Source organism: Gossypium hirsutum, chromosome D11, assembly GCF_007990345.1.
Source record: "Gossypium hirsutum isolate 1008001.06 chromosome D11, Gossypium_hirsutum_v2.1, whole genome shotgun sequence".
NCBI classification, from domain to species: Eukaryota; Viridiplantae; Streptophyta; class Magnoliopsida; order Malvales; family Malvaceae; genus Gossypium; species Gossypium hirsutum.
In genome coordinates, this window is record NC_053447.1 from 10,043,871 (window position 1) to 10,070,130 (window position 26,260).

At 32.7% G+C, this 26,260-nt stretch overlaps 1 protein-coding gene across 1 annotated transcript; it reads left to right on the top strand.

The window, feature by feature from the left end:
- Positions 1 to 19,681: 19,681 nt before the first annotated feature.
- LOC107912244 (ABC transporter B family member 21) lies at positions 19,682 to 25,898 on the top strand. The gene is made up of 13 exons (XM_016840326.2): positions 19,682 to 20,126; positions 20,429 to 20,836; positions 20,952 to 21,006; positions 21,099 to 21,274; positions 21,393 to 21,614; positions 21,710 to 21,948; positions 22,037 to 22,562; positions 22,663 to 22,936; positions 23,242 to 24,116; positions 24,227 to 24,493; positions 24,585 to 24,848; positions 24,951 to 25,244; positions 25,365 to 25,898. The coding sequence occupies exons 2-13, from the start codon at positions 20,501 to 20,503 to the stop codon at positions 25,722 to 25,724; spliced, it is 3,888 nt and encodes a 1,295-aa protein (XP_016695815.1). The 5' UTR covers positions 19,682 to 20,126; positions 20,429 to 20,500; the 3' UTR covers positions 25,725 to 25,898.
- Positions 25,899 to 26,260: the final 362 nt, after the last annotated feature.

Genomic DNA, 26,260 nt, shown 5'->3' on the forward strand with positions numbered 1-26,260 from the left:
TTTAGTTTTATTTAATCTTAATTTTCTTAATTAAGCTTAATTGTTAATTTCATACATTAGGGCATATAAATTTATGTTTAATTAATTTGAAAGTGGTAAATATTTATTTTTAATATTATTTGGATGAGTAGGTTAAAAAATGATTTAATTTGATAAAAATTGAAGTAAGGATCAAATTATAAAATTTGTAAATTTTCGAATTCTAAGGGTTTGAGTAGTGAAATTCGAAACATTGATGTAGTAACTAAATTATATGATTATGAAATATGAAATTTTGGAAAGTTGAGCATAACATAGTAAAGTTTGAAATTATAGGGGTTAAATTGTAAAGATTTCAAAACTTGAGTTTTAGGACTAATTTACATAATTTGAGAATTTAAAATTTTGCAAAATAGAATATGAAAGTTTAATTGTTCAAAAATCAATTGCTAATTTTTGGAAATTTTGACAATTTTAGTTGTAAGGACTAAATTATTAAATCTGGAAATTTTAGAAAATGGTCTATTTTGAAAAATTGTACAAAACGAGGTTTAGGATTGAACTGTGGAATAAGAAATCTATTTTTGAGGAATTAAATTGTAGAGCACTAAAAATTTGGATTTTAAGGACTAAATTATAAAAATAAAATAAAATTGAAATATAAGGGGATATTTTATTCAACAGTGAAAGAGCTTCTCCTCTGTTGCCCTAAAGCTTCCCCTTTTTATTTCTTCGATAGCGAAGACAATGAACAAAATCTTATCAGCTTAGAAAGTGTCTTACGGAAAAAATTTGGTATTACAATATTTACTTCTCTATTATATTGCTCAATACATTCACGGATAATATTACTAATTTTGGCGGCTCTAATAGTTACCATGAGTATTTCCTAATTATTTTTTGGAAGAAAAAAAAATAATGCCTACAATCTACAATAATGTAAAAGGTCAGAAAAAGGCTAATAAATTATTTCCTTCATCACCCCAAACAAGCTAATATTAACACTAATGGTGGGTGCGTAAATGTAACTCATTGTTTACAGAACTATTTGGAGTTCCTAAAGCTTCTTGTAAAGCTTGTTAGAAAACCTGTTGTCGGGCTTAATTAATCGCTCTTTGTTGTTTAAAATAAATTGTTTCATTTTTGTAATTTTCTAATTGTTTTAAAATCTTATAAATTGAATTAATCAAATTCAATTTTTCTCGTTCTATCTCATAGAAAACTTTGATTTTATCCTCTTTTTGGAGAATGATTTCTTTTGATAATTTATTTTTCACCAAACAAACATTTTAAAATAATAAAAATATTGTATGGAAAATATTTTACATGCAAAACAAACAGACCATGGGTAAATTTTTTTAATATAAATTACGTTAAAATAAAGATAGTTTATTATATATAAAAGTAAAATGTGTGCAAACTGCAAATTCCAATGGGTGCCAGCCATACTTGAACTACTATTTACCGGTGGCCGGGTTATAAATAATAGTTGTCTTGACAGTTGGCCCATTAGTGTAAGATTTGTTAATTTGAATAAACTGGAAGCCCAAATCTGACTGATTTAGGTCATGAATCGCAGTGTAGAAAAAACCATTGAAGCTGGCCCATACCCAGATGATAATCGAATATTGATGGTAATGACTGATTTGATTTCCTCATTATTTTTTAAAGATCAAAAGAAAATAATGTTTTATGCTATTCTCAAGTTGAGATTTGGATTTTTTTTGTCCATTTTGCGGATGGCATTGGAAAATTCCCCCATACTCACCGGAGACGGATGATAATGTCCAAATGCACCCCCACTCCAACTTTTCTTGGTGGGTTAGTCTTTTTAATCTCATCGAGGGCGAGGCGACTACAATGGGAGTTTTATTAGGGAATGATTTTCTTCCATAATTCTTGTTTTACCACTTCAAAATTTCATCCGTATGTGAAGACATGAATTTCAAATAAACGAAAAAAGAAAATCATCAAAACTAAATTATTACAACCCTATTTCCCACTCAAAAGACGTGATTGATCTAAATTTGATTGATCTAACTTGTTAAGGTAGTTGTAGTTAGTGGTAGAGTCAAGAAGTTGGTAACCGCTTGATTTTCCTAAATTGAAAAAAAATTATTTATATTTTTTTATAACCTAAAATATTTTAAATTAATGATAATAAAATTGTACTTTGTTTTCTTAAAAAATAATAATAAATTTATCTAAACACTAAAAAATATTAATTTTTCTAAAAGAATAAATTATTTTTCAAACATTATTTTTCGAACTAAATATAAACATCATATAGTATATTAAGCCAGCAACAATATTAGGCTATTTTATCAAACTAGTCCAAAAAATATTATATTTACAAAAATAACCTAGGTTTAAAAACAATCACCAAAATAACCTAAAAGGAACAGTAAAATTAGGTTGTGGCCTGTCAATGGCCGGAAGTCATGTATTTTTTTAAATTGTATAATACTGATATACGAAAAAGGGAAAAAAGAAAAACAAAAAAAAAATTTGGGTGCTGGCTTGTCAATAGCCGGCACCCAGTACAATTTAAAAAAAAATTTGTGTCAGAGTCAGATATCAGTATACGAAAAAAATAAAAAAAATTTTGGGTGTTGGCCTGTTAATGGCCGGCACCCAGTACAATTTAAAAAAAATTCTTTTTTTTTTCGTGTCAGAATCAGATATCAGTATACGAAAAAAATTAAAAAAAATTTAGGTGCTTAAAAAAAATTTCGTGTCAGAATCAGATATCAGTATACGAAAAAAATAAAAAAAAATAAAAATTTTTGGGTACTGGCCTGTCAATGGCCGGCACCCAGTACAATTTAAAAAAAATTTCTTTTTTTTTCGTGTCAGAATCAGATATCAGTATACGAAAAAAATAAAAAAAATAAAAATTTGGGTGCTGGCCTGTCAATGGCCAGCACCCAGTACAAATTAAAAAAATATTATTTTTTTCGTGTCAGAATCAGATATCAGTATACGAAAAAATAAAAAAAATTGGTGCTGGCCTGTCAATGGCCGGCACCCAGTACATTTAAAAAAAAATTTCTTTTTTTTTCGTGTCAGAATCAGATATCAGTATACGAAAAAAATAAATATAATTATATATAAACGATAACACAACGGTAACATATAGAATTTATCAACTGTTATTAGCTCTCTATATTAAACATTTTAATAGAACAATTTATGTAAGGTTAGATTAAATTAATGAAAATTTGAAAAAGAAAATTTTGTTCTCAAGAAACATTACATGGAAATGTAACTTTTTTAATCTTTAAAATTGTATTGCTAAGTGGACCTTAATCGAAGATGCAAGAATTAAAGAAATAAGATTTAAATTCTGTCATAGAAATTCTGAAAAAAATTTAACCTTAATGTATTGAAAAATATGCGCTATTAATCACACAATTATCTAGAAATTGCAAACATTTAAATTTTGTTCACATATTAGTTGCCTTTTTTTTTTCTATTTCCTCCTATTTACTATTACAAAATTAAAATCCCTCAAGTCCTATATATTTTTTGTAAATTTAGAATTTAGTTTGTATATTTTTATTTTTAAGAATTTAGTCCTTATATTTTTAAATATTACGAAGTCATATATTCAAACAAATAATTATGTTAGATTCATTAAATAAATATTAAAAAAAGAAAAAATGTAAAAATAAAAGAAATATTTACATAATAAATTTTAAGAAAATAAAAATTAACATAAAAAATTAAAATTGTCGCGATCCTAAGGACGTCCCCGGCGCTGGCGTGTAACGATCCGAATGCCTCCGTCGGTGATGCCGTGCACCTTGCTGAGGCTTTTGATAATTGCTCAGTCCAGAGTCCTGTGTCCCTTCCGGTGTAGTTAAAAAGGTGGAATAATTATATTCACCATAATCGGGACTTAATTGGTATTGCTTGACCGGAGGTGCCGATGGAAAAATATCCTCAGTGGTGGGTGTACGTGCTTCGGGGTGAAAGTCCGGGTGGTATGAGGATGACGATCCGGATCGTGTCGGATGTTGACGGTGGAGGTTGTCACCAAAAAAATCTTCAAATGATGGAGGAACTTCATGCACTGGATCCGAATCTATGAACTGTGATGATGATTCGTATGCTTCATTTTCGGCCTCGAGTTTGGCCCCGAATGGCGGAACTCGGTTACTACGCGGTTGGGCGTTCCTTGGTACTGGGTGCCGGCCATTGACAGGTGTAATAGCCCGATTTTAGGCTTAGTCGGAACAGTGGTTTCGGGACCACAAATCCGACGAAAAAAAAATGTAATGGCTTGAATTTTCAGAGGTGTCGGAACGGTGATTCGAGATCACTAAATTCGACAAATGGGTAGAAAATATTATTAATTTAGTAAGTATAAGTTAAATATGAAGTTAGGAAAATTTTTGAAATAGTGAATAGTGCACTAGAAATAAATATTAAAATAATTAGAATCGAAATGAGGTATCAAGACCTCGGGGATTTTAAACTGAACCATAAATATTTTTATAAATATTTATGGAGTGTTAAAAAGTTAGTATTAAAGTTTCGTTAAGAAATTTTAAAGTTCCGATAATTAATTGAACAAAAAGGACTAAATTTTAACAAATGCAAAATTTTGGGAAATGATTAAATAGCTTAAATGATAAAAGGAAGAGGGCTTAAAAGGCAAATAGACCCAAGGTCTATTTGGGCTGGACGGCAGAGGCATGAAATCAGCAAGAAAGTAAGGAGAATTAAGGGCAAAATTGGAAAATTGGAAAATTTGCTTAATAAAGTTAGGACCCAAGTGGAATTATCTAGATTTCTCTTCATTTTTCTGAATTCTCATCAGCTAAAACACCATGGAAGGGCTTCTTCAAGCTGGTTCTTCATATTTTTATTACAAGTAAGTTCAATTCTTGACTATTTCTGGAAATTTTTGTATTTTTATGACTTTTACAACTAGGCCCACTTGTTAAATCCATTAGTTTTTGATTTTATGAAAGAAGTTGAAAGTTGATATGAATATGTGCTGCAAGTATATGATGATTTAGCATGAAATTAGAGCTTTAAATTGTTCATATGCTGATTTTATTGAAAGAATTGAATAGAAAGTGAATGTTTGGGACCTAATAGTAAAAGAGTTTGAAGATAGAGTTATATGTGGAAATTCTGAATTTCAATAGTTGTGTAACAACTTATAATGTCTAGTAAAGTACTAATTGAGAAAATTAGATTAATTGAGGGGTTAATTGAGAAAGGACCGAATTGTATAAACTGTGAAATTTGGGGCAAAATGGAAATCAACATTTTGCACTAAAGCAGTTTTGGACAGCAGCAGCAGTGTAACTTTGAAAAATCACCAAAAATTGTAGAGATTGAATTAGAGGATGAATAAAATATGAAACTAAAGCTTATTGAGTCTAGTTTCTTATAAAAGAAATGATGTGAGCAATGGAATTGTAAATCATGAGATATAATAGATTTTGTGAGGCAAGGTCAGAATGAATTCGGGTTCCCCTGTTCTGACTTTGGAAAATCATTAAAAATTGTACAAAAATGATTATGAGTTATAGTTTATATGGTTAGAATCCTTAATGAGTCTATTTTTAGAAGAAACAAGCTAAAACATCATCCGAATTCTGTACAATGAGATAATTAATTTTTAGTGAAGAGTGGTCGGAACTGTCAGACAGCGAAATAGGGAAACTTTAAAGAATAAACTGTACTATTTGGCAGAACCAAAAATTATGAAAATTTTATGGTATGAAGATATATGAGTCTAGTTTCAGGGAAAATTAACGGATCTTAATTTGGAGCTCTGTAGCTTCGGATAAAAATAATTTAGTGACTCTGACTCGGATAAACAGCTTTGAATATACATGTTAGTGAATATTGAAATTATGGTTAATGTTGTTTAAGTGTGTTATACACATTAAGGATGTGGAATGGAGAGGAGGAGGAGGAAAATTGTGAAATATATGAATGATTCGTGTATAAATGGTCATATGTTTGATTATAACTCATAAACGATGAAATATGAATGATGCTTATTTTTGTGCATTATTGGTCATGGTTTAAGCTCATGTGTGAAAATAAAGTTTCATAGTATGTGTATATGGTATATTCAGTATATGATTTGGCATGAAATAATACCATGAATGGTTTATGAATTAACACATGTTGGTAAGCCTGATATATGAATAAATGATCAAATTGAGCGGAACGCCGGATTTGAGTACTTCTGATCAAGTGACAAAGTGATAAGTGGTAGCTTTAGCTACACTTATCTGATCAAGTGACAAGTGGAAAGTGATAAGTAATAGCTTCGGCTATACTTATCTGATCAAGTGACAAAGTGATAAGTGATAGCTTCGGCTACACTTATCTGATCAAGTGACAAGTGAAAAGTGATAAGTGATAGCTTCGGCTATACTTATCTGATCAAGAGACAAAGTGATAAGTGATAGCTTTAGCTACACTTATCTGATCAAGAGACAAAGTGATAAGTGGCTACACTTATCTGATCAAGAAACAAAGTCTACACTTATCTGATCAAGAAACAAAGTGATAGGTGGCTACACTTATCTGATCAGGGACAAGTGATAAGTGATCATACGTAAGACCATAGTTATACTATGGCAAAGTGAAAGTGAAGTACTCAATTTTCCGTGACCGTTCCCTAATTTGATTAAGGATGGTAAGTGACAAATGAGCCCAAAAGAATTAAAGTAAATGGATAAGTGGTAGTGTATTTATATCAGGACGATGTTGTTATTCAAACTAAAGTGATATTTTCATTGCTAAATTGAGAATTTCATAAATGTGTTATTGAATGGTAATATCAATAAACATTGAGTTAAATGGTAAATACTTATTAGTTTTAAATTTGATGTCATTGAATTGTACGTGAATTAAATGGAAATTGCTAGTGATATGATTTAAATTATGAGCATGAGAAATTGCGAATTGAATGAAATGGAAATGAAGCATTAAATTGCATGAGTATGTATCGGGTCTCGCAGGCCCTAATTATTATGATTATAATATTTTGAGGATATATTGTGAAAAGTTATAGAAACATGTTAATTATTTTGAAAGTTTTAATTTTGATGAAATTTTATAACTCGGTTAAATACGTTTACAAGTGTATGTGTTTTGGTAATGCCTCGTACCCTATTCCGGTGTTGGATACGGGTAAGGGGTGTTACATTTAGTGGTATCAGAGCTACGGTTTAGTCGGTTCTCGGACCAAACGTAGCATATGTGAGCCTAGCTATACATGCCACGTTATTACTCTTGAAGATGTGATATCTCCGGGCTCTAACGAAATTGCTTTGTTAAGACAGAGATGATTTTCAATCGAGCTATTTTCGATATTGCTAAAAATGATATTGAGATAAATGAAATATGCTCACGTTATGTTGGAATTTGGAAAGGTAAGTATAAAAATTTGTGATATGGATGTGTTCATGTATGAAAAGAGATGACTATAAGTTAAAAAAAAGTTTATGTTGTGACAAGCTCATCCAAGTATGTTGGTGATTATATAATGCTATGTGCTCAACATATTTGATTAAGTGAATATGATAAGCAAATTTACTTAAATAGATGGAACGTGTGTATGTACATATGCTTGAATAAGTGAAATTAGTATGTTCATATGATAGAATCTTATGTTTAATTGTTAAATTAAAGATAATAAGATATTTTGTTTTATGTCTAAACCATGAATATTATAATAGTATGAAAAATTGAATTGGAAGTCAAATTGAGTAGAACGCAGGAATGAGTACTTTCGTTCAGTGATATGTGATGAATTGACGGAAAAGACCATGGTTTGACCATGGCAACATGTGAACATGTGATTATGTGATTCCGTGTAGGACCATAGCTGGGCTATGGCATCGGTAAGTGATATGTGTGATATGTGATTCCGTGTAAGACCATAGCTGGGCTATGGCATCGGTAAGTGATATGTGATTTCGTGTAAGACCATAGTTAGGCTATGGCATCGGTATGTGATTTGTGATTACGTGTAAGACCATAGTTGGACTATGGCATCGAGAAAACGAAGTACTCAATTCCGTAAGACGTTCTCTAATTTGGCAAATGTCGGTAAGTAAAATAGAAGCCAAGTATTGGAATTTAATTAGATATTAACGTTGAGCTTGAGTAAGTAAATTCGTTGTGTGAAATTGTGAGTGACAGAAAACATTTGTAATAAATAGATGTGTTAATTTGCTTGGAATGAATTATGTGGTTATGATGGTATTACATTGATGATGAATACAAAATCATATATATATGTATCTATGAGAGCAAGTTGAAAGATTTATGACTTCACCATCACCCCCTTATCAGTGTTGTTCTATGACGAAAATTATCTTGATGAGACATATATGTTTTTCAACTGAGTTAATTCTAATAGTATAGAAATAAATACTAAAATGTTTGAGTGAAAATGTATTGATTATGAGTTGAAACTCATAAAGGTATGGATCAAAGAATAAAACATTTTTTTTATTGATGAATGTTATAATTATACAAGCATATGAGTTATGATATTTGGATTATGATGCTATATAGAAATTTTGATTGTGAATTAGTGATTTGAGTTAGAATTTTGTGTTGAGAACAAAAGTGATTAAAAGCAAATGTTTATTAAATGCTTTGAGAATGTGAACTTAGTAATGAATTGGCTATTTGTGATGGTATGTGTTATGCGCATTTATGTGTAAGATAAATTTGAGGCTTTACTACACTCACCCCCATATTAGTAAAATGTTACAATGAAATTTGTGAGATTTTGGTTGAATAAGCTTACGAGTGTAGTGTTACAGAAGTTCGTGTACGGGAGAATAATAATGTGGTCGGAAAAGTGAATGAATTAGAAAATGAGGACAATATAAAAAGAGAGAAATATTTGATAGTTCTGAAAACTACTCAGGTTATCAAAATGGATATCATTCTATATGGATTGTAACTTTTCGATACTTTGTGTAGCTTCAGATGCTGAAATATCGCTATCCTGATTTTCTTATGAATCTATGTGATTATCTGTAAAAGATATGAAAATCCAAAATCATGTGTGAATTTGAAATATACTGTGGAAGTAAATCATTAACCTACCATCTGGTAAGATTTTCGGGGACGAAAATCCCTAAATGGGGGGGAGAGTTGTAATAGCCCGATTTTAGGCTTAGTCGGAACAGTGGTTTCGGGACCACAAATCCGACGAAAAAAAAATGTAATGGCTTGAATTTTCAGAGGTGTCGGAACGGTGATTCGAGATCACTAAATTCGACAAATGGGTAGAAAATATTATTAATTTAGTAAGTATAAGTTAAATATGAAGTTAGGAAAATTTTTGAAATAGTGAATAGTGCACTAGAAATAAATATTAAAATAATTAGAATCGAAATGAGGTATCAAGACCTCGGGGATTTTAAACTGAACCATAAATATTTTATAAATATTTATGGAGTGTTAAAAAGTTAGTATTAAAGTTTCGTTAAGAAATTTTAAAGTTCCGATAATTAATTGAACAAAAAGGACTAAATTTTAACAAATGCAAAATTTTGGGAAATGATTAAATAGCTTAAATGATAAAAGGAAGAGGGCTTAAAAGGCAAATAGACCCAAGGTCTATTTGGGCTGGACGGCAGAGGCATGAAATCAGCAAGAAAGTAAGGAGAATTAAGGGCAAAATTGGAAAATTGGAAAATTTGCTTAATAAAGTTAGGACCCAAGTGGAATTATCTAGATTTCTCTTCATTTTTCTGAATTCTCATCAGCTAAAACACCATGGAAGGGCTTCTTCAAGCTGGTTCTTCATATTTTTATTACAAGTAAGTTCAATTCTTGACTATTTCTGGAAATTTTTGTATTTTTATGACTTTTACAACTAGGCCCACTTGTTAAATCCATTAGTTTTTGATTTTATGAAAGAAGTTGAAAGTTGATATGAATATGTGCTGCAAGTATATGATGATTTAGCATGAAATTAGAGCTTTAAATTGTTCATATGCTGATTTTATTGAAAGAATTGAATAGAAAGTGAATGTTTGGGACCTAATAGTAAAAGAGTTTGAAGATAGAGTTATATGTGGAAATTCTGAATTTCAATAGTTGTGTAACAACTTATAATGTCTAGTAAAGTACTAATTGAGAAAATTAGATTAATTGAGGGGTTAATTGAGAAAGGACCGAATTGTATAAACTGTGAAATTTGGGGCAAAATGGAAATCAACATTTTGCACTAAAGCAGTTTTGGACAGCAGCAGCAGTGTAACTTTGAAAAATCACCAAAAATTGTAGAGATTGAATTAGAGGATGAATAAAATATGAAACTAAAGCTTATTGAGTCTAGTTTCTTATAAAAGAAATGATGTGAGCAATGGAATTGTAAATCATGAGATATAATAGATTTTGTGAGGCAAGGTCAGAATGAATTCGGGTTCCCCTGTTCTGACTTTGGAAAATCATTAAAAATTGTACAAAAATGATTATGAGTTATAGTTTATATGGTTAGAATCCTTAATGAGTCTATTTTTAGAAGAAACAAGCTAAAACATCATCCGAATTCTGTACAATGAGATAATTAATTTTTAGTGAAGAGTGGTCGGAACTGTCAGACAGCGAAATAGGGAAACTTTAAAGAATAAACTGTACTATTTGGCAGAACCAAAAATTATGAAAATTTTATGGTATGAAGATATATGAGTCTAGTTTCAGGGAAAATTAACGGATCTTAATTTGGAGCTCTGTAGCTTCGGATAAAAATAATTTAGTGACTCTGACTCGGATAAACAGCTTTGAATATACATGTTAGTGAATATTGAAATTATGGTTAATGTTGTTTAAGTGTGTTATACACATTAAGGATGTGGAATGGAGAGGAGGAGGAGGAAAATTGTGAAATATATGAATGATTCGTGTATAAATGGTCATATGTTTGATTATAACTCATAAACGATGAAATATGAATGATGCTTATTTTTGTGCATTATTGGTCATGGTTTAAGCTCATGTGTGAAAATAAAGTTTCATAGTATGTGTATATGGTATATTCAGTATATGATTTGGCATGAAATAATACCATGAATGGTTTATGAATTAACACATGTTGGTAAGCCTGATATATGAATAAATGATCAAATTGAGCGGAACGCCGGATTTGAGTACTTCTGATCAAGTGACAAAGTGATAAGTGGTAGCTTTAGCTACACTTATCTGATCAAGTGACAAGTGGAAAGTGATAAGTAATAGCTTCGGCTATACTTATCTGATCAAGTGACAAAGTGATAAGTGATAGCTTCGGCTACACTTATCTGATCAAGTGACAAGTGAAAAGTGATAAGTGATAGCTTCGGCTATACTTATCTGATCAAGAGACAAAGTGATAAGTGATAGCTTTAGCTACACTTATCTGATCAAGAGACAAAGTGATAAGTGGCTACACTTATCTGATCAAGAAACAAAGTCTACACTTATCTGATCAAGAAACAAAGTGATAGGTGGCTACACTTATCTGATCAGGGACAAGTGATAAGTGATCATACGTAAGACCATAGTTATACTATGGCAAAGTGAAAGTGAAGTACTCAATTTTCCGTGACCGTTCCCTAATTTGATTAAGGATGGTAAGTGACAAATGGGCCCAAAAGAATTAAAGTAAATGGATAAGTGGTAGTGTATTTATATCAGGACGATGTTGTTATTCAAACTAAAGTGATATTTTCATTGCTAAATTGAGAATTTCATAAATGTGTTATTGAATGGTAATATCAATAAACATTGAGTTAAATGGTAAATACTTATTAGTTTTAAATTTGATGTCATTGAATTGTACGTGAATTAAATGGAAATTGCTAGTGATATGATTTAAATTATGAGCATGAGAAATTGCGAATTGAATGAAATGGAAATGAAGCATTAAATTGCATGAGTATGTATCGGGTCTCGCAGGCCCTAATTATTATGATTATAATATTTTGAGGATATATTGTGAAAAGTTATAGAAACATGTTAATTATTTTGAAAGTTTTAATTTTGATGAAATTTTATAACTCGGTTAAATACGTTTACAAGTGTATGTGTTTTGGTAATGCCTCGTACCCTATTCCGGTGTTGGATACGGGTAAGGGGTGTTACAACAGGCCAGCACCCAAAATTTTTTTTATTTTTTCGTATATTGATATCTGATTCTGACACGAAAATTTTTTTTAATTTGTACTGGGTGCCGGCACCCAAATTTTTTTTTTAATTTTTTCGTATACTGATATCTGATTCTGACACGAAAAAAAAAGAAAAAAAATTATTTTTAAATTGTACTGGGTACTGGCCATTGACAGGCCAGTACCTAAAATTTTTTTTATTTTTTTCGTATACTGATATTTGATTCTGACACGAAAAAAAAAGAATTTTTTTTAAAATTGTACTGGGTGCCGGCCATTGACAGGCCAGCACCCAAAATTTTTTTTTTCGTATACTAATATCTGATTCTGACACGAAAAAAAATTTTAATTTGTACTGGGTGCCGGCACCCAAATTTTTTTTTTATTTTTTTCGTATACTGATATCTGATTCTGACACGAAAAAAAAAGAATTTTTTTTAAAATTATACTGGGTGCCGGCCATTGACAGGTCAACACCCAAATTTTTTTTTTATTTTTTTCGTATACTGATATTTGACTCTGACACAAAAAAACACAAAAAAAGAATTTCTTTTTAAATTGTACTGGGTGCCAGCCATTGACAGACCAGCACCTAAAATTTTTTTTTTGTTTTTCTTTTTTTTCTCTTTTTCGTATATCAGTATTATACAATTTTAAAAAAATACATGGGTTTCGGCCATTGACAGACCAAAATCTAAAAAATTAATTTTTTTAAGTCTGACACAATTATTAAGCAATCATGGGTGCAAAATACGAGTTGGTTCCGGCTATTGACAGGCCACAACCCAATTTTACTGTTCCTTTTAGATTATTTTGGTGATTGTTTTTAAACCTGAATTATTTTTGTAAATATAATATTTTTTTGGACTAATTTGATAAAATAGCCCCAATATTAGCACATGCAACGATTGCCTTTTGGTTTTCATTGACAACGTGAGGAAACTCTGACGTATCCTTTGGTGTACTTCAGGCCCATATTAGGTGAGGCATTTAGGAATCAGTTGATGTGTATATGATGGAATCCTTACCTATGATAACCGAACGCAAACATTTTATCCTACTAAATATTGCCAATTATTAATCATTTTATTTCGGACTCAAATGAGATGCAATCGATATATCCCACACTGGATATACATGTCGCCTTTCTGTTGCAATCGGCCATATGCCATTTGGGACCTGCTTCAGCTCATTTGTCTCCATTTGATTTTTAATTTTTTTATTAATTTAATACTTGAGTTTAGTTTTAATGTTTTATTTGATATTTGACCTTTTTTTTAATTGATACTTAAGTTTTTTTTCTGTACAATCAGTTAAATTTAACTTTAATATTCAATTTGATACATTAATTTTTCTTTTAAAATATGAGATGTATTAAGATATAAAAAAAATTTAAAACACCAAGAGTAAAATATACGCAACAAAACTATAATACGTGCATTAAAATTTATATAAATTTTAATTGAGCCATTATTTACACAAAATCCGAAAGTAAACTAAAATTAACGTGAATATGATGCATATAAATGAACATGCAAAATCTACATAAATCAAATTGTTAACGTATAAAAAGTATAATAATTTAAACACACAGTCTTAAATTGGTTTCTAAACTTGAAATATTCTAAAATAAATATATTTTAAAAATTCAATTAAAATATTTTAAAAATTAAAGATTAGTTACAATTAAATAATTAAATTAACCTAAGGACAAATCATACTCTATTATTCCGAAACACCTTTCCTTAGTAGTACGCACATGCTACCACCATCTATTCTATGGCTAATTAAATATTTAACATAAATAAATATTAAAAAATATTATTATGTCGTCAAATTCTGAAATTCTAGATAGAGAATTTTTTGGGAACAACTTTAACATTAGGGTATAGATTTGATTTGAAATTAAAAATTTAATATACTACCTAAGAATAAAGGAAGGAAATGTTCTTCGAAAAAAAAACAAAGAGAGAAGGAGATGTATACGTATGCGAATATCATATTTTAGAAGCAATTTTATATATATCAAATTACTTTATTTGGTTGAAATGTAATTTATGCTGTTTGGCTAGTGGAATGTAAAATTACTTAAAAAATATTTTATTAAATTATTTTCAATTATAAACAAATATAAAAAGAGAACAAAAGTTAAATATGAAAATATATAATATACTTTTTTTCAAGTGAAGAATGAAAAAGTCAGTTATAATAAGTAATATAATTGATATGTGAAACTTTTAATGAACTAATATAATTAATTACAAAAAGTTATTGGACTTTAAAGTTGAAGATGAAAAATGGAGTGTTATTCGTACTCGGCAGAAAATCCTTATTACAGGACCAAGTTTACTGCTTCAACAAATATTTATTCCAATTTCAGATGGACAACAACAAAGAGTTCACCCCCTCCATTCCAACAACAATTAAGGATATGATTTTTCCTTACCAACAAATCCTACCCTTCAAGTTCAAGGCGGTTGGTAAATGCCTAATTATCTATTGAATTCTTCTCCTGCCCCACACCTATCTGCTTCTTTTCATCATTTCTTCTGACTTGTTTTTAGTTTTCTAATTTTATACAATCATTTTTTTCAGAAAACATAAAATCAGTTTTAATCTATTGGTTTCTCCAACATCATTTTTTCTGACTTGTTTTTAGTTTCTCACATTATATTTTTAAATATATCATCAATTCTTTTATACAATTAACCGGTAAATTCACAAACATAAAATTTAACTCCAATTTTTCATCAAAAAGAGTTCAATTTCATTAACTATGGAAATTCAATTCACCAATTATTCCCATCTCTATTTTTTTCCTCAAAAGATAAAAATAATTGCAAAATATAAAAAAAAAATAAAAATGTTGAGAAAGAAGAGATCATTTCCTTTTACGTTTATTTTTTTATATTTTTCCTATAATTAAGAATAAAAATAAAAAATTTATTAATTAGATTCTTAATATTATTTAAATTTTTTTCCAAAAATAAAATAAATGTGATTGGGTTAGGTATAGATTATTTTAAGTTAAATTATGGTTGGGATCTCTCTATTTTGTTTAATTTTAAGAAAATGGTCCCTATACTTTCATAGTATCATTAATGAGTACAATTGTAGTTAACGCTCTTAGTTATTTTGGTTTAATTGTTGAAGCGAAATTTTTTCTGAAAAGTACGGATTTTAATTTATCATATAGAGATAGATATTTTTGCATGGTAGGTGTTTTAAAAAGAAATTATCTCTGCATTTTATCAAAATAGCTATGGATACCATGCATATCTTATGGAATGGAACTCCAACTCAGAAGTTTCGATCGGTAAGAGGTGTACATTAGGGATGTCCATTGTCTCTTTATTTATTTGTCATGTGTATGGGATGGCTCGGACATACTATTCTTTCCGATGTCAACTCTAGGTGATGGATTCCTATTTGTCTATCTCGTTCAGGTCCCTCTCTTTCCCATCTTTTCTTTGCTGATGACCTGATTCTCTTTGGTCAAGTTGAGGAAAATCAAGCTAGGGTTTTAAAAGAAGTGTTGGACAATTTTTGTGACTATTCTGGACACAGGATTAATGCTTATAAAACTAATATATATTTTTCAAAGGGAGTGAATGATGAGTTAGCAGGACGCTTATGTCATATCCTTGGGTTTCATAGAGTTCAAAATCTTGGAAAATATTTGGGGGTTCCTCTCTTTCACAATAGAGTGACTAACAATACTTTGCGTTTTGTCGTTGATAACGTCCGTAGTAAATTGCAAAGTTGGGACGCCAGGAAGTTGTCGCTAGCCGGAAGGGCCACTTTGGCCCAGTCGATTTTGATGGCGATTCCCAGCTATTTTATGCAATCAATGACGATTCCCAAAGGGCTCTGTGAGGAAATAGAATGAATTGGTTAGACAGTTCATTTGGGGGTCTTCTAATGGTGAGAAGAAATTGGCTTTGGTTAGTTGGGACAACATTTGCCAACCTCGAGATCATGGTGGTCTAGGTTTCTGAAAGTTGAAAGATCACAACACCTCTTTTATGATGAAATTGGGCTATAATATTATAACTGATTCTAAGGCTCTTTGGGTTCAGATTCTAAGGTCCGAATATGGGATTTCAAGTGGATTGCTAGAAACATTGTCGCAGGGAAGAGGTTCTTTCTTATGGACAACCCTCGCTAAAGCTTGGCCACTTATTCGAGAGAATTTGATTTGGTCAGTAAGGGATGGTACTAAATATTAGGTGTTTGTGTGACCCTCAGATCTCGAAAGTGGGATCGTTGGCTAATATGGTTTTTGGACATTCCACTCTAGACATGGATTGTCTTTTGACTGATATGGTGACAAAGGATGGCGATTAAAACCTAGATCTCTTTCGTCTTTGGCTCCTAGATGAGGTGATTCAGAAGATTGTAGAGATTCCTCTGCCTCATCCGGAAGCAGGACCTGATAGGATAATTTTAGGAGGTATTTCGACAGATTCCTTTTCCCTTAAAAATGCCTATGAGAAGCTCCGAGAAGGGTCGTGGAATCCGAAAGAACCGATGTGGCGCATCCCCTAAAAATTCCAAGGGCCCTAACAGGTTAGGTTCTTTATTTGTCTTACTTTCAATCAACGCCTGCTTACCAAGGTGGAACTCGCACGACAAGGACTAGGGCATGATTCAATATGTGACGTTTGTGGTCATGATTCAAAGGATGTGCTTCATGCGATTAGGGATTGTCCTGCAACGAGAAATGTTTAGGATCATCTAATTCCAGTCGAATGGCATTCTATGTTCGTTGCAGGAAATTTATATGAGTGGCTTGTGTTAAACTTGCAAAATCAGCATGGTTGGTGCTTGGGAGATGTAGATTGGCAATATCTATTTGGGATCATCGCTTGGCATATTTAGAAGAATCACAATCTTTTCCTTTTCCAGGGTGCTCCATGGAGTGATAATGAAACTATTATGGTGACGTATAGTTGGGCAAAGCAATATGTGTCTTCTACCAGGGGCATGTCAATTGAAACACGATGTAAGTTTTATCATCTTCATATTTAACTAACGATTGGGTCACTTTGAGTACAGATAGATCTATCCAGAAAAAAGTTGGTTTTACGGCGGTAGGGGGAATAGTGCAAGATCGAGGTGGAATGTGTACTCTTGGATTTAATAGACATTTGGGAAATTGTTTTGTTTTTGATGTTGAGTCGTGGGGTATTTTGGATGGTCTAATTATTTTAAGTGAGCGGGGCTATGACAGTGTGTTAATTCAATATGACTATCTTGAGGCGGTTATGACTATTTAAGAAAGGTCTTCAAAAGGGTCCAATTCTGCTTTGGTCAGGAGAATTCATTAGATGTTGTCGCGGTTCAAATAGTGGAGCATTAGACACACTTCTAGAGAGGAAAATCAAGATGCTGATCATTTGGTCAATCTAGTCCAACATAGAACTAAAGATTTACGCTTGTTTGAGATCTCATGGTTTGAGGGATTGGTCTAATTTTTGTAATGAATTTATTTATTTTACTTTTTCACCAAAAAAATAAGTTATGGATAATAAATATTTAAACTAATTAATATCATTACAAAAATAAATGATTAAATTATGTTAAATTAAAATATAAAAATTAAATCAAAATATGACGATAGTATGGATTAAGTTGCTCCATTATCAGTGCAGCGTGAAAAAGGACAACGGAAAAGAGTTAGGCGGGTTTAGACTTGTAGCTTTTCTTTTTGTTTTCTCTCTTGTGATTCACGTCCGTTACATAATTTATTTCAAATTCCTTTTCATCAAATGCTATTACACCTCTTACGTCAAAAGTTTGAAAATCCTTCTTTATAATGTTAAAGAAACCCTTAAAATCTACCTTTTTTTTTATTATTTACGTTTTTTCAGACTTTTCTTTTTGATATAATATTGTCTAATAATTATGACTTAGATATCACATCCTTACTTAATCACATTAATTTTTTAAATAAAATTGATATTTTTATTTGAAAAAAAAAGCTTGAAGTTTGTTTGTTCTTATACGAGTTTTTTTAATATATCTTTTAATAGAATTTTTTTAACATGAAACAAAGGAAAATCAATAATAACAAATTGGTCCGTATTATTGAGACATGTTTTAATTAATCAATCAACTAATATATTAGCTTCTCTAAACACATGTTAAAATTTGATAGTCTAAATTTACCGGCATTACTCTTTTATCCTTCAAATCAGAGTCATTGGCGGGACTTCCTTTAAGATATCCTCAAGCATATCAGTTACAATCTTGCTTTCACATTCAATTATTATTTTAAAATAGCTCCTTAGTCGAACTCAAAGCAATAATTGCCCATAATTCAGCGGTAAGAACAGAACATGTGTTGCTGTTAATCTGCTGGAAAATAATTGCCCATTCTCATCATCAAACTGCCGAAGGGAATCACAAGAAATAAGAAACAAACCAAGGCTAAAACCAACATGATTTGGTAGCCTAAATCATCATCTCTTTTGAAATGGCCATATCTTCTGGGATATCGCTTCATTTTCTATACAATTAGTACTATCCTGGACCACCTTTCTTTTTTCATAAAAAGATTAATAATAAGAAGAAGAAAATAAAAATAATAACGTCGAGTGTTATTCCCTAATGCCTATATTTACAAACTTTTAACACCTGAATTTTAATCCAAGGTGTGACGAAGGGTTTGTCCAGAAATCTGACTTCAAGCAAGTGCTAATTGTGGAGTTAATTTCTTTTATCAGCAATCCCATCTTAATTTTGCTTTGGATAATTATTGCCTTAATTATAAACTTAAGCTCTAAATTATATAATTTTTCTCACTTACTTTGAATTCGAGGATAGCAGATTAGGGTGTAATGTTTGCTGTCGCTTGTTGGTTTTTGTGGAAGAATAGGAACAAAATTATTTTCCAGCAGATTACCAGCCACTCTGAAGAGGTTCTTCAAAGTAATAATTGCCCATAATTCAGAGGTTTTTGTATAACGTGTTACGGGATTCCTATGGTAACTGGATTGCAGGTTATAGAATTTTTATTGGGAGAGGTTCTGTGATTACCGCTGAATTATGGGCAATACTTTAGAGCTTAATTTTTGAAGAACCTCTTCAGAGTGGCTGGTAATCTGCTGGAAAATAATTTTGTTCCTATTCTTCCACAAAAACCAACAAGCGACAGCAAACATTACACCCTAATCTGCTATCCTCGAATTCAAAGTAAGTGAGAAAAATGATATAATTTAGAGCTTAATTTTATAATTAAGGCAATAATTATTCAAAGCAAGATTAAGATGGGATTGCAAATAAAAGAAATTAACTCCTCAATTAGCACTTGCTTGAAGTCAGATCTCTGGACAAACCCTTCGTCACACCTTGGATTAAAATTCAGGTGTTAAAAGTTTGTAAATATAGGCATTAGGGAATAACACTCGACGTTATTATTTTTATTTTCTTATTATTATTATTAATCTTTTTATGAAAAAAGAAAGGTGGTCCAGGATGGTACTATATTGTATAGAAAACGAAGCGATATCCCAGTAGATATGGTCATTTCAAAAGAGATGATGATTTAGGCTACCAAATCATGTTGATTTTAGCCTTGGTTTGTTTCCTATTCTTGTGATTCCCTTCGGCAATTTGATGATGAGAATGGTTGTCTTTTTCAGTGGCAAGTTACTACTCCAAGCCATGCCAAGCCAGCAATCTTATATTTCATGCCGTTACACTATTGTTTGGAGACAAGGAAAAAAACAAACGGGATACGGTTGATGAAAGTGAAAACCCCAGAAAATTTTGACTAGGTTTGCAACACATCTGCCTAGGGTTTGATTGAATAACGGTGAATGATATTTTTTTACATGGAAAAAAAGGCTTGCTGGTCAAGACAAATACTCACCAGTCACCAAAGAGCATATAAATATGCTTTTAAACAAAGAGAGGCTAGCCTTTAACAAAGTTTGGAGTAAGTTGAAACTCCAAAATCCCTGAGAGTATTTCATTTCGAACTTTTATCAAGTAAATGTTTCTCAATCTCTCTTTTCATTATTCTGTTCTGTTCTTAGCTTTGTCTTTTTCCTTGGTGAGTTGGGAGGGTATCTCAAGTTTGGTTTATGCTCAAATGATGCCTCTACAAAAAAAATTTCTTCACTTTCTGTTGCACTGCTGAAAAAGCATAACTGCAGCTTTTGCAAATTTGTTTTTTTTTTTTTCCTTTAGATGGGTGCTTGGGAGTCATTGTTGCAGAGAAATTTCCTGTTAATAATAGGGGAACAATCTTGCTTAAATTAATTAGCTTAAATTAATTGATTTGTTTGCAGCAACCACAATATAATAAATCCTATAGATTCTGAAGTTGTTGAGTATCAAAGTAATTACTTGGGAGCCACTCAATGGCCTCTGAGAATGGTTTTAATGGTGAGAAAGATACCGACTTGCATGAAGCCGGCACATCGAAAAGCCAGGAAGAGTCACAGAAAGTCCCTGGCGATAATGGAGAAAATCAAGATCCTGCAAGCAGCAAAGGAGATGAGAAAACTAACACGGTTCCATTTTACAAGCTGTTTGCATTTGCTGATTCTACGGATATCTTATTAATGATCGTCGGCACAACCGCTGCAACTGGGAATGGTCTATCTATGCCCCTTATGACAATCCTGTTTGGGAATCTCATTGATTCTTTTGGAACAAACAAGAGTAATGGCAACGTGGTTGAAGCAGTCTCCAAGGTATTTCTGCATGTAGCATGAACATAGCTGGTGTGTCTTTTTACTTTTAGTTTATTGTTTTGTTTAAACGTCTCACATGGGGATTATCAACTGAATTCTTAAAACTATATCTAAGGTTTCTGTGAGATTTGTCTACCTGGCGATGGGGGCTGCGGCGGCTGCGTTTCTCCGTAAGAAAATCTCTAATTTAAATCATATTGCCTGATGTTTAATGTGGCTTCAGACTCATGCTGAAAAGCTTGGATATTGTTATCTTTTTCAGAGGTGAGTTGCTGGATGATCACAGGTGAGAGACAAGCTGCACGAATACGGGGCCTGTACTTGAAAACCATATTGAGGCAAGACGTTGCCTTCTTTGATGTGGAAACAAACACAGGGGAAGTTATTGGAAGAATGTCTGGGGACACAGTTCTCATACAGGACGCCATGGGCGAAAAGGTATATGACTATACTATCCTAGTCTTGACTAGGATGTTTAGAATCTTCGTTGAGTAAGATGTTTTCATTGGAATCATAGTATACATGTAACCAAGGAATATTCACCTCTTTTTTGCAGGTAGGGAAGTTTTCACAATTGATATCCACGTTCATTGGAGGCTTTGTTATAGCATTTGTCAAAGGATGGCTTCTTACTCTCGTAATGTTATCTGCTATCCCTCTACTTATAATATCTGGTGGAACCATAGCCGTTATAGTATCCAAGATGGCATCCCGGGGACAAAATGCTTATGCTAAAGCTGCCACTGTAGTTGAACAGACAATTGGTTCGATCCGAACTGTAAGTTCTATATAAAAAATAGTCGCAATTAAGTTATCAAATTTTGCTTCTATTTTTTGGTGAAAATATATGGCCAATCATTGACTTGATTCCAGGTTGCGTCGTTTACTGGTGAGAAGCAAGCAATAAACAATTACAATAAGTCACTTGTTACTGCTTATAGATCAGGCGTTCATGAAGGCACTGCTGCTGGAGTAGGTGTTGGCTTAGTTATGCTAGTTATATTCTGCAGTTATGCTTTGGCTGTCTGGTTTGGTGGGAAGATGATTTTGGAGAAAGGGTACACTGGTGGTCAAGTACTTAATGTGATCATGGCTGTATTGACAGGTTCCATGTGAGTTTAAATTTTGAATTTTGTCCATCTTCTACTTTATTAAGCATGCTTCATAGGCTAAATTCCTTGGTACTTACGGATGTTTCAGGTCTCTGGGGCAAGCATCTCCATGCATGACTGCGTTTGCGGCTGGTCAAGCTGCAGCATTTAAGATGTTTGAGACCATCAAAAGGAAGCCAGAGATTGATTCCTATGACACGAGTGGAAAAGTGTTGGAGGATATTCGTGGGGATGTAGAACTGAGGGATGTTTATTTCAGTTACCCTGCCAGACCAGAGGAGCAAGTTTTCAGTGGATTCTCTCTTTCTATTCCAAGTAGCACAACAGTAGCTTTGGTTGGACAAAGTGGAAGTGGGAAATCAACTGCAATCAGTCTGATCGAGAGATTTTATGATCCACAAGCCGGTGAGGTTCTTATCGATGGCATTAATCTCAAGGAGTTCCAGCTTAGATGGATAAGGGGAAAGATTGGTCTTGTTAGCCAGGAACCAGTGTTGTTTACGTCAAGCATAAGGGATAATATCGCATATGGTAAAGAAGATGCAACCACAGAAGAGATAAGAGCAGCAGCTGAGCTTGCAAATGCTGCTAACTTCATTGATAAACTACCTCAGGTTTTAGTTTATTGTCCGATTAATTTTATTTTATATATCAACTTCAATATATGAATTGCACATTTTAATTTACTTTTGAAACTATGGACTCCATGCATAGGGACTAGATACCATGGTTGGAGAGCATGGAACTCAGCTTTCTGGTGGACAAAAGCAGAGAGTGGCAATTGCAAGAGCAATCTTGAAAGACCCACGGATTTTGCTTTTAGACGAAGCCACAAGTGCACTCGACGCAGAATCTGAAAGAGTTGTTCAAGAGGCATTGGACAGGATAATGGGCAATAGGACTACTGTCATTGTTGCTCATCGTTTAAGTACTGTGAGAAATGCAGATTCGATTGCTGTAATTCATAAAGGAAAGATGGTTGAAAAAGGTAGTTATAATCATATATTTCTTGAACTTCATCTTAATTGTAAGTGGAGCTATCTAACAGACGCATGTTATCAAGGGGATACATTTTTATTCCACCAACTAAACCTTGATTTGCCTGCATTTTGGTGTATTTTCGGACATTTTGCGTATTTCCATTGTTTATCTTAAATATTAAGGAATATGTTTGTAACACGTTTAACATATTGATTGTAGTTCTTATTTCTTTTTTTTGCATTTGCATCAGCAGTGTTATTCTCCACAACAACATACTTTATCACAGTCGATAACATTTCTTCGAATTGACAGGGTCGCATTCAGAACTGCTCAAGGATCCTGAGGGAGCTTACTCTCAGCTCATTCGTTTACAAGAAGTAAATAAAGGGTTGGAACAGCTTGCAGATGTATCAGATGTTAATCCGGAATTGTTTAGACAATCGAGCCTAAGAAGGTCATTCAAGCGATCAATCAGCAGGGGATCATCTAGAACTAGCAGCCGCAATTCTTCTTTCTCTCAACCTTTTGGTTTACCTACTGAAATGAATGTCACTGATCCTGCAATGTTAGATACAGAAGACCCTGCTGAACCACCATTGAAACAGGCTAAGGAGGTTTCTATCCTCCGGCTTGCTTACCTCAACAAGCCAGAGATTCCTGTGATCTTAATTGGAACTCTTTTTGCAGCTGCCAATGGTGTGATACTTCCACTTTTCGGTATCCTGATTTCCAATATGATCAAAACATTTTATCAACCTCCTGATGAATTGAAAAAGGATTCAAGATTCTGGGCACTGATATTTTTGTCCCTTGGCCTGGCATCATTTCTGATAAATCCAGCTCGAACATACTTCTTTTCTATCGCCGGATGTAAATTAATCCAACGAATCAGATCAACATGTTTCGAGAAAGTGGTCCGCATGGAAGTTGCTTGGTTCGATGAACCTGATAATTCAAGTGGGTCAATAGGTGCAAGGCTCTCGGCAGACGCAGCCTCAATACGTGCCCTGGTTGGAGATGCACTAGCTCAGTTGGTCTCAAGCTTTGCATCAGCATCGGCTGGTTTGGTTATTGCTTTTGCTGCAAGTTGGAAGATGGCATTTATTATCCTAGTACTAATCCCTCTCATAGGGGTCAATGGATACATTCAAGCAAAATTCATGAAGGGATTCAGTGCAGATGCAAAGGTATGCTTGAATATTGCTTACATAATTGTGAAAAATAAGTAAAAGAGTAAAAGGGGCATATATTTTTAAGAATATTATTGATTTATACATGTATATATAAATTGTTGCAGATGATGTATGAGGAGGCCAGCCAAGTTGCCAGTGATGCAGTTGGGAGTATAAGAACAGTTGCTTCCTTTTGTGCAGAGGAAAAGGTAATGCAACTCTACAAAAAGAAATGTGAGGGTCCAATGAAAACCGGGATAAGGCAGGGTTTGATTAGCGGATCAGGATTCGGACTTGCATTCTTCTTTCTGTTTTCTGTTTATGCAACAAGTTTCTATGCAGGAGCTCAACTTGTTGAGCACGGCCAGGCTACATTCACAGATGTTTTTCAAGTGAGTTTGACATCTTTGGATCTTTTTTGTTAAGGCATGCTATTTAATTTTGTATGTCCCTATCATGCTGAGATCAATATTTATTTCGCAGGTTTTCTTAGCTTTAACCATGGCAGCTGTTGGAATTTCTCAATCAAGTTCCTTTGCTCCTGATTCCAACAAAGCCAAGATCGCGGCTGCTTCCATATTTGCAATTATTGATCGCCAGTCTAAAATAGACCCAAGTGATGAGTCTGGGATGACACTAGAAAATGTGAAGGGAAATATGGAGCTTCGTGATGTTAGTTTTAAGTATCCATCAAGGCCAGATATTCAAATCTTCCAAGCCTTAAGCTTGTCTATTCATGCCGGAAAGGTAAACGATCCTTTTGCCATACTGAACTCGCAAACACATCACTTATCAACATAATTGTAGAGACTAAAATCATACACATATCGATCATTTTGTTTCTTTCAGACAGTTGCCCTGGTTGGAGAAAGTGGGAGTGGGAAATCTACTGTAATCTCATTATTGCAGAGGTTTTATGATCCTGATTCAGGAACTATCACTCTTGATGGAGTCAAAATCCAAACGCTCCAATTGAAATGGCTGAGGCAACAAATGGGGCTTGTCAGCCAAGAACCTGTTTTGTTCAATGATACAATCTGTGCCAACATTGCATATGGAAAGGGAGGAAATGCAACTGAAGCAGAAATTATAGCAGCATCAGAGTTGGCCAATGCTCATAAGTTCATCAGTGCATTACAACAGGTTACAGATCTTTTGGAAAATAGTCTCCAAATTGGCTCAATAATGCAACCATTACAAAATGGTCTCCAAATATGCTTTGACTAATGACTGGTTACTGATCTTTTCACCTATATAATCCAGGGTTACGATACCGTGGTGGGAGAGCGAGGACTTCAATTGTCAGGTGGACAAAAGCAACGCGTAGCCATAGCACGAGCCATCGTTAAAAGTCCAAAGATACTGCTATTAGATGAGGCTACAAGTGCACTGGATGCAGAATCAGAGAGAGTGGTTCAGGATGCACTAGATAAAGTGATGGTGAACCGCACGACGGTTGTAGTTGCTCATAGGCTATCCACAATCAAGAATGCAGATGTTATAGCTGTGGTTAAAAATGGGGTTATTGTAGAGAAAGGAAAGCATGACACTTTGATAAATATCAAAGATGGTTTCTATGCTTCCTTAGTTGCACTTCACATGACTGCTTCCACTTCGCAGTAGGTCTTACAAGTGTTGAGAGTCGAATATTATACTTAATGTCACCGATGATTGCATTAAGTGATTGAATTAAATTTTACCTCTGCCTCTTAGAATTTGCAAAATAGTTGCTTGATACAATAACTCATGCAGATAATCATATATTATTACCCAGAGGCAAATGTTGTTTTCATGATACGTTTGCTCGTTCCTTTGAATCCTACGCAAGAAAGAGTCAGATTTGATGAGATAAACCGTGGGAAAATTAAAGAAACTCTACTGCATGTCGTATAATGATGGATAATGGCCAAAGCAATTTTTTTTTAGAATAAAAGTAGAGAAGTTTGAAGAAAAATGTTCTAGGTTTTTAAAATATCATTATTCCTCGTCATCGTTTTTATTTTGCTCAATTAATTTTAACGGTGTGAATATTTCAAAATATATATGTACCACTTCTTCCTTTTTTTATGATTTTTTTTTACAATTTTATTCTATTTTTAATTACTTTTATTCATTTTACTTATAAATTTTTTTTTAAAAATAAATAATTCTTTCATATA

Excerpts from the sequence above, each read along its gene's own strand:
- LOC107912244 (XM_016840326.2), top strand. The coding sequence starts at position 20,501 with ATGGCCTCTGAGAATGGTTTTAATGGTGAGAAAGATACCGACTTGCAT. Across the intron at positions 24,117-24,226 it reads GATTCAGTGCAGATGCAAAG|ATGATGTATGAGGAGGCCAG; the intron begins GTATGCTTGAAT and ends AAATTGTTGCAG. Across the intron at positions 24,849-24,950 it reads TGTCTATTCATGCCGGAAAG|ACAGTTGCCCTGGTTGGAGA; the intron begins GTAAACGATCCT and ends TGTTTCTTTCAG.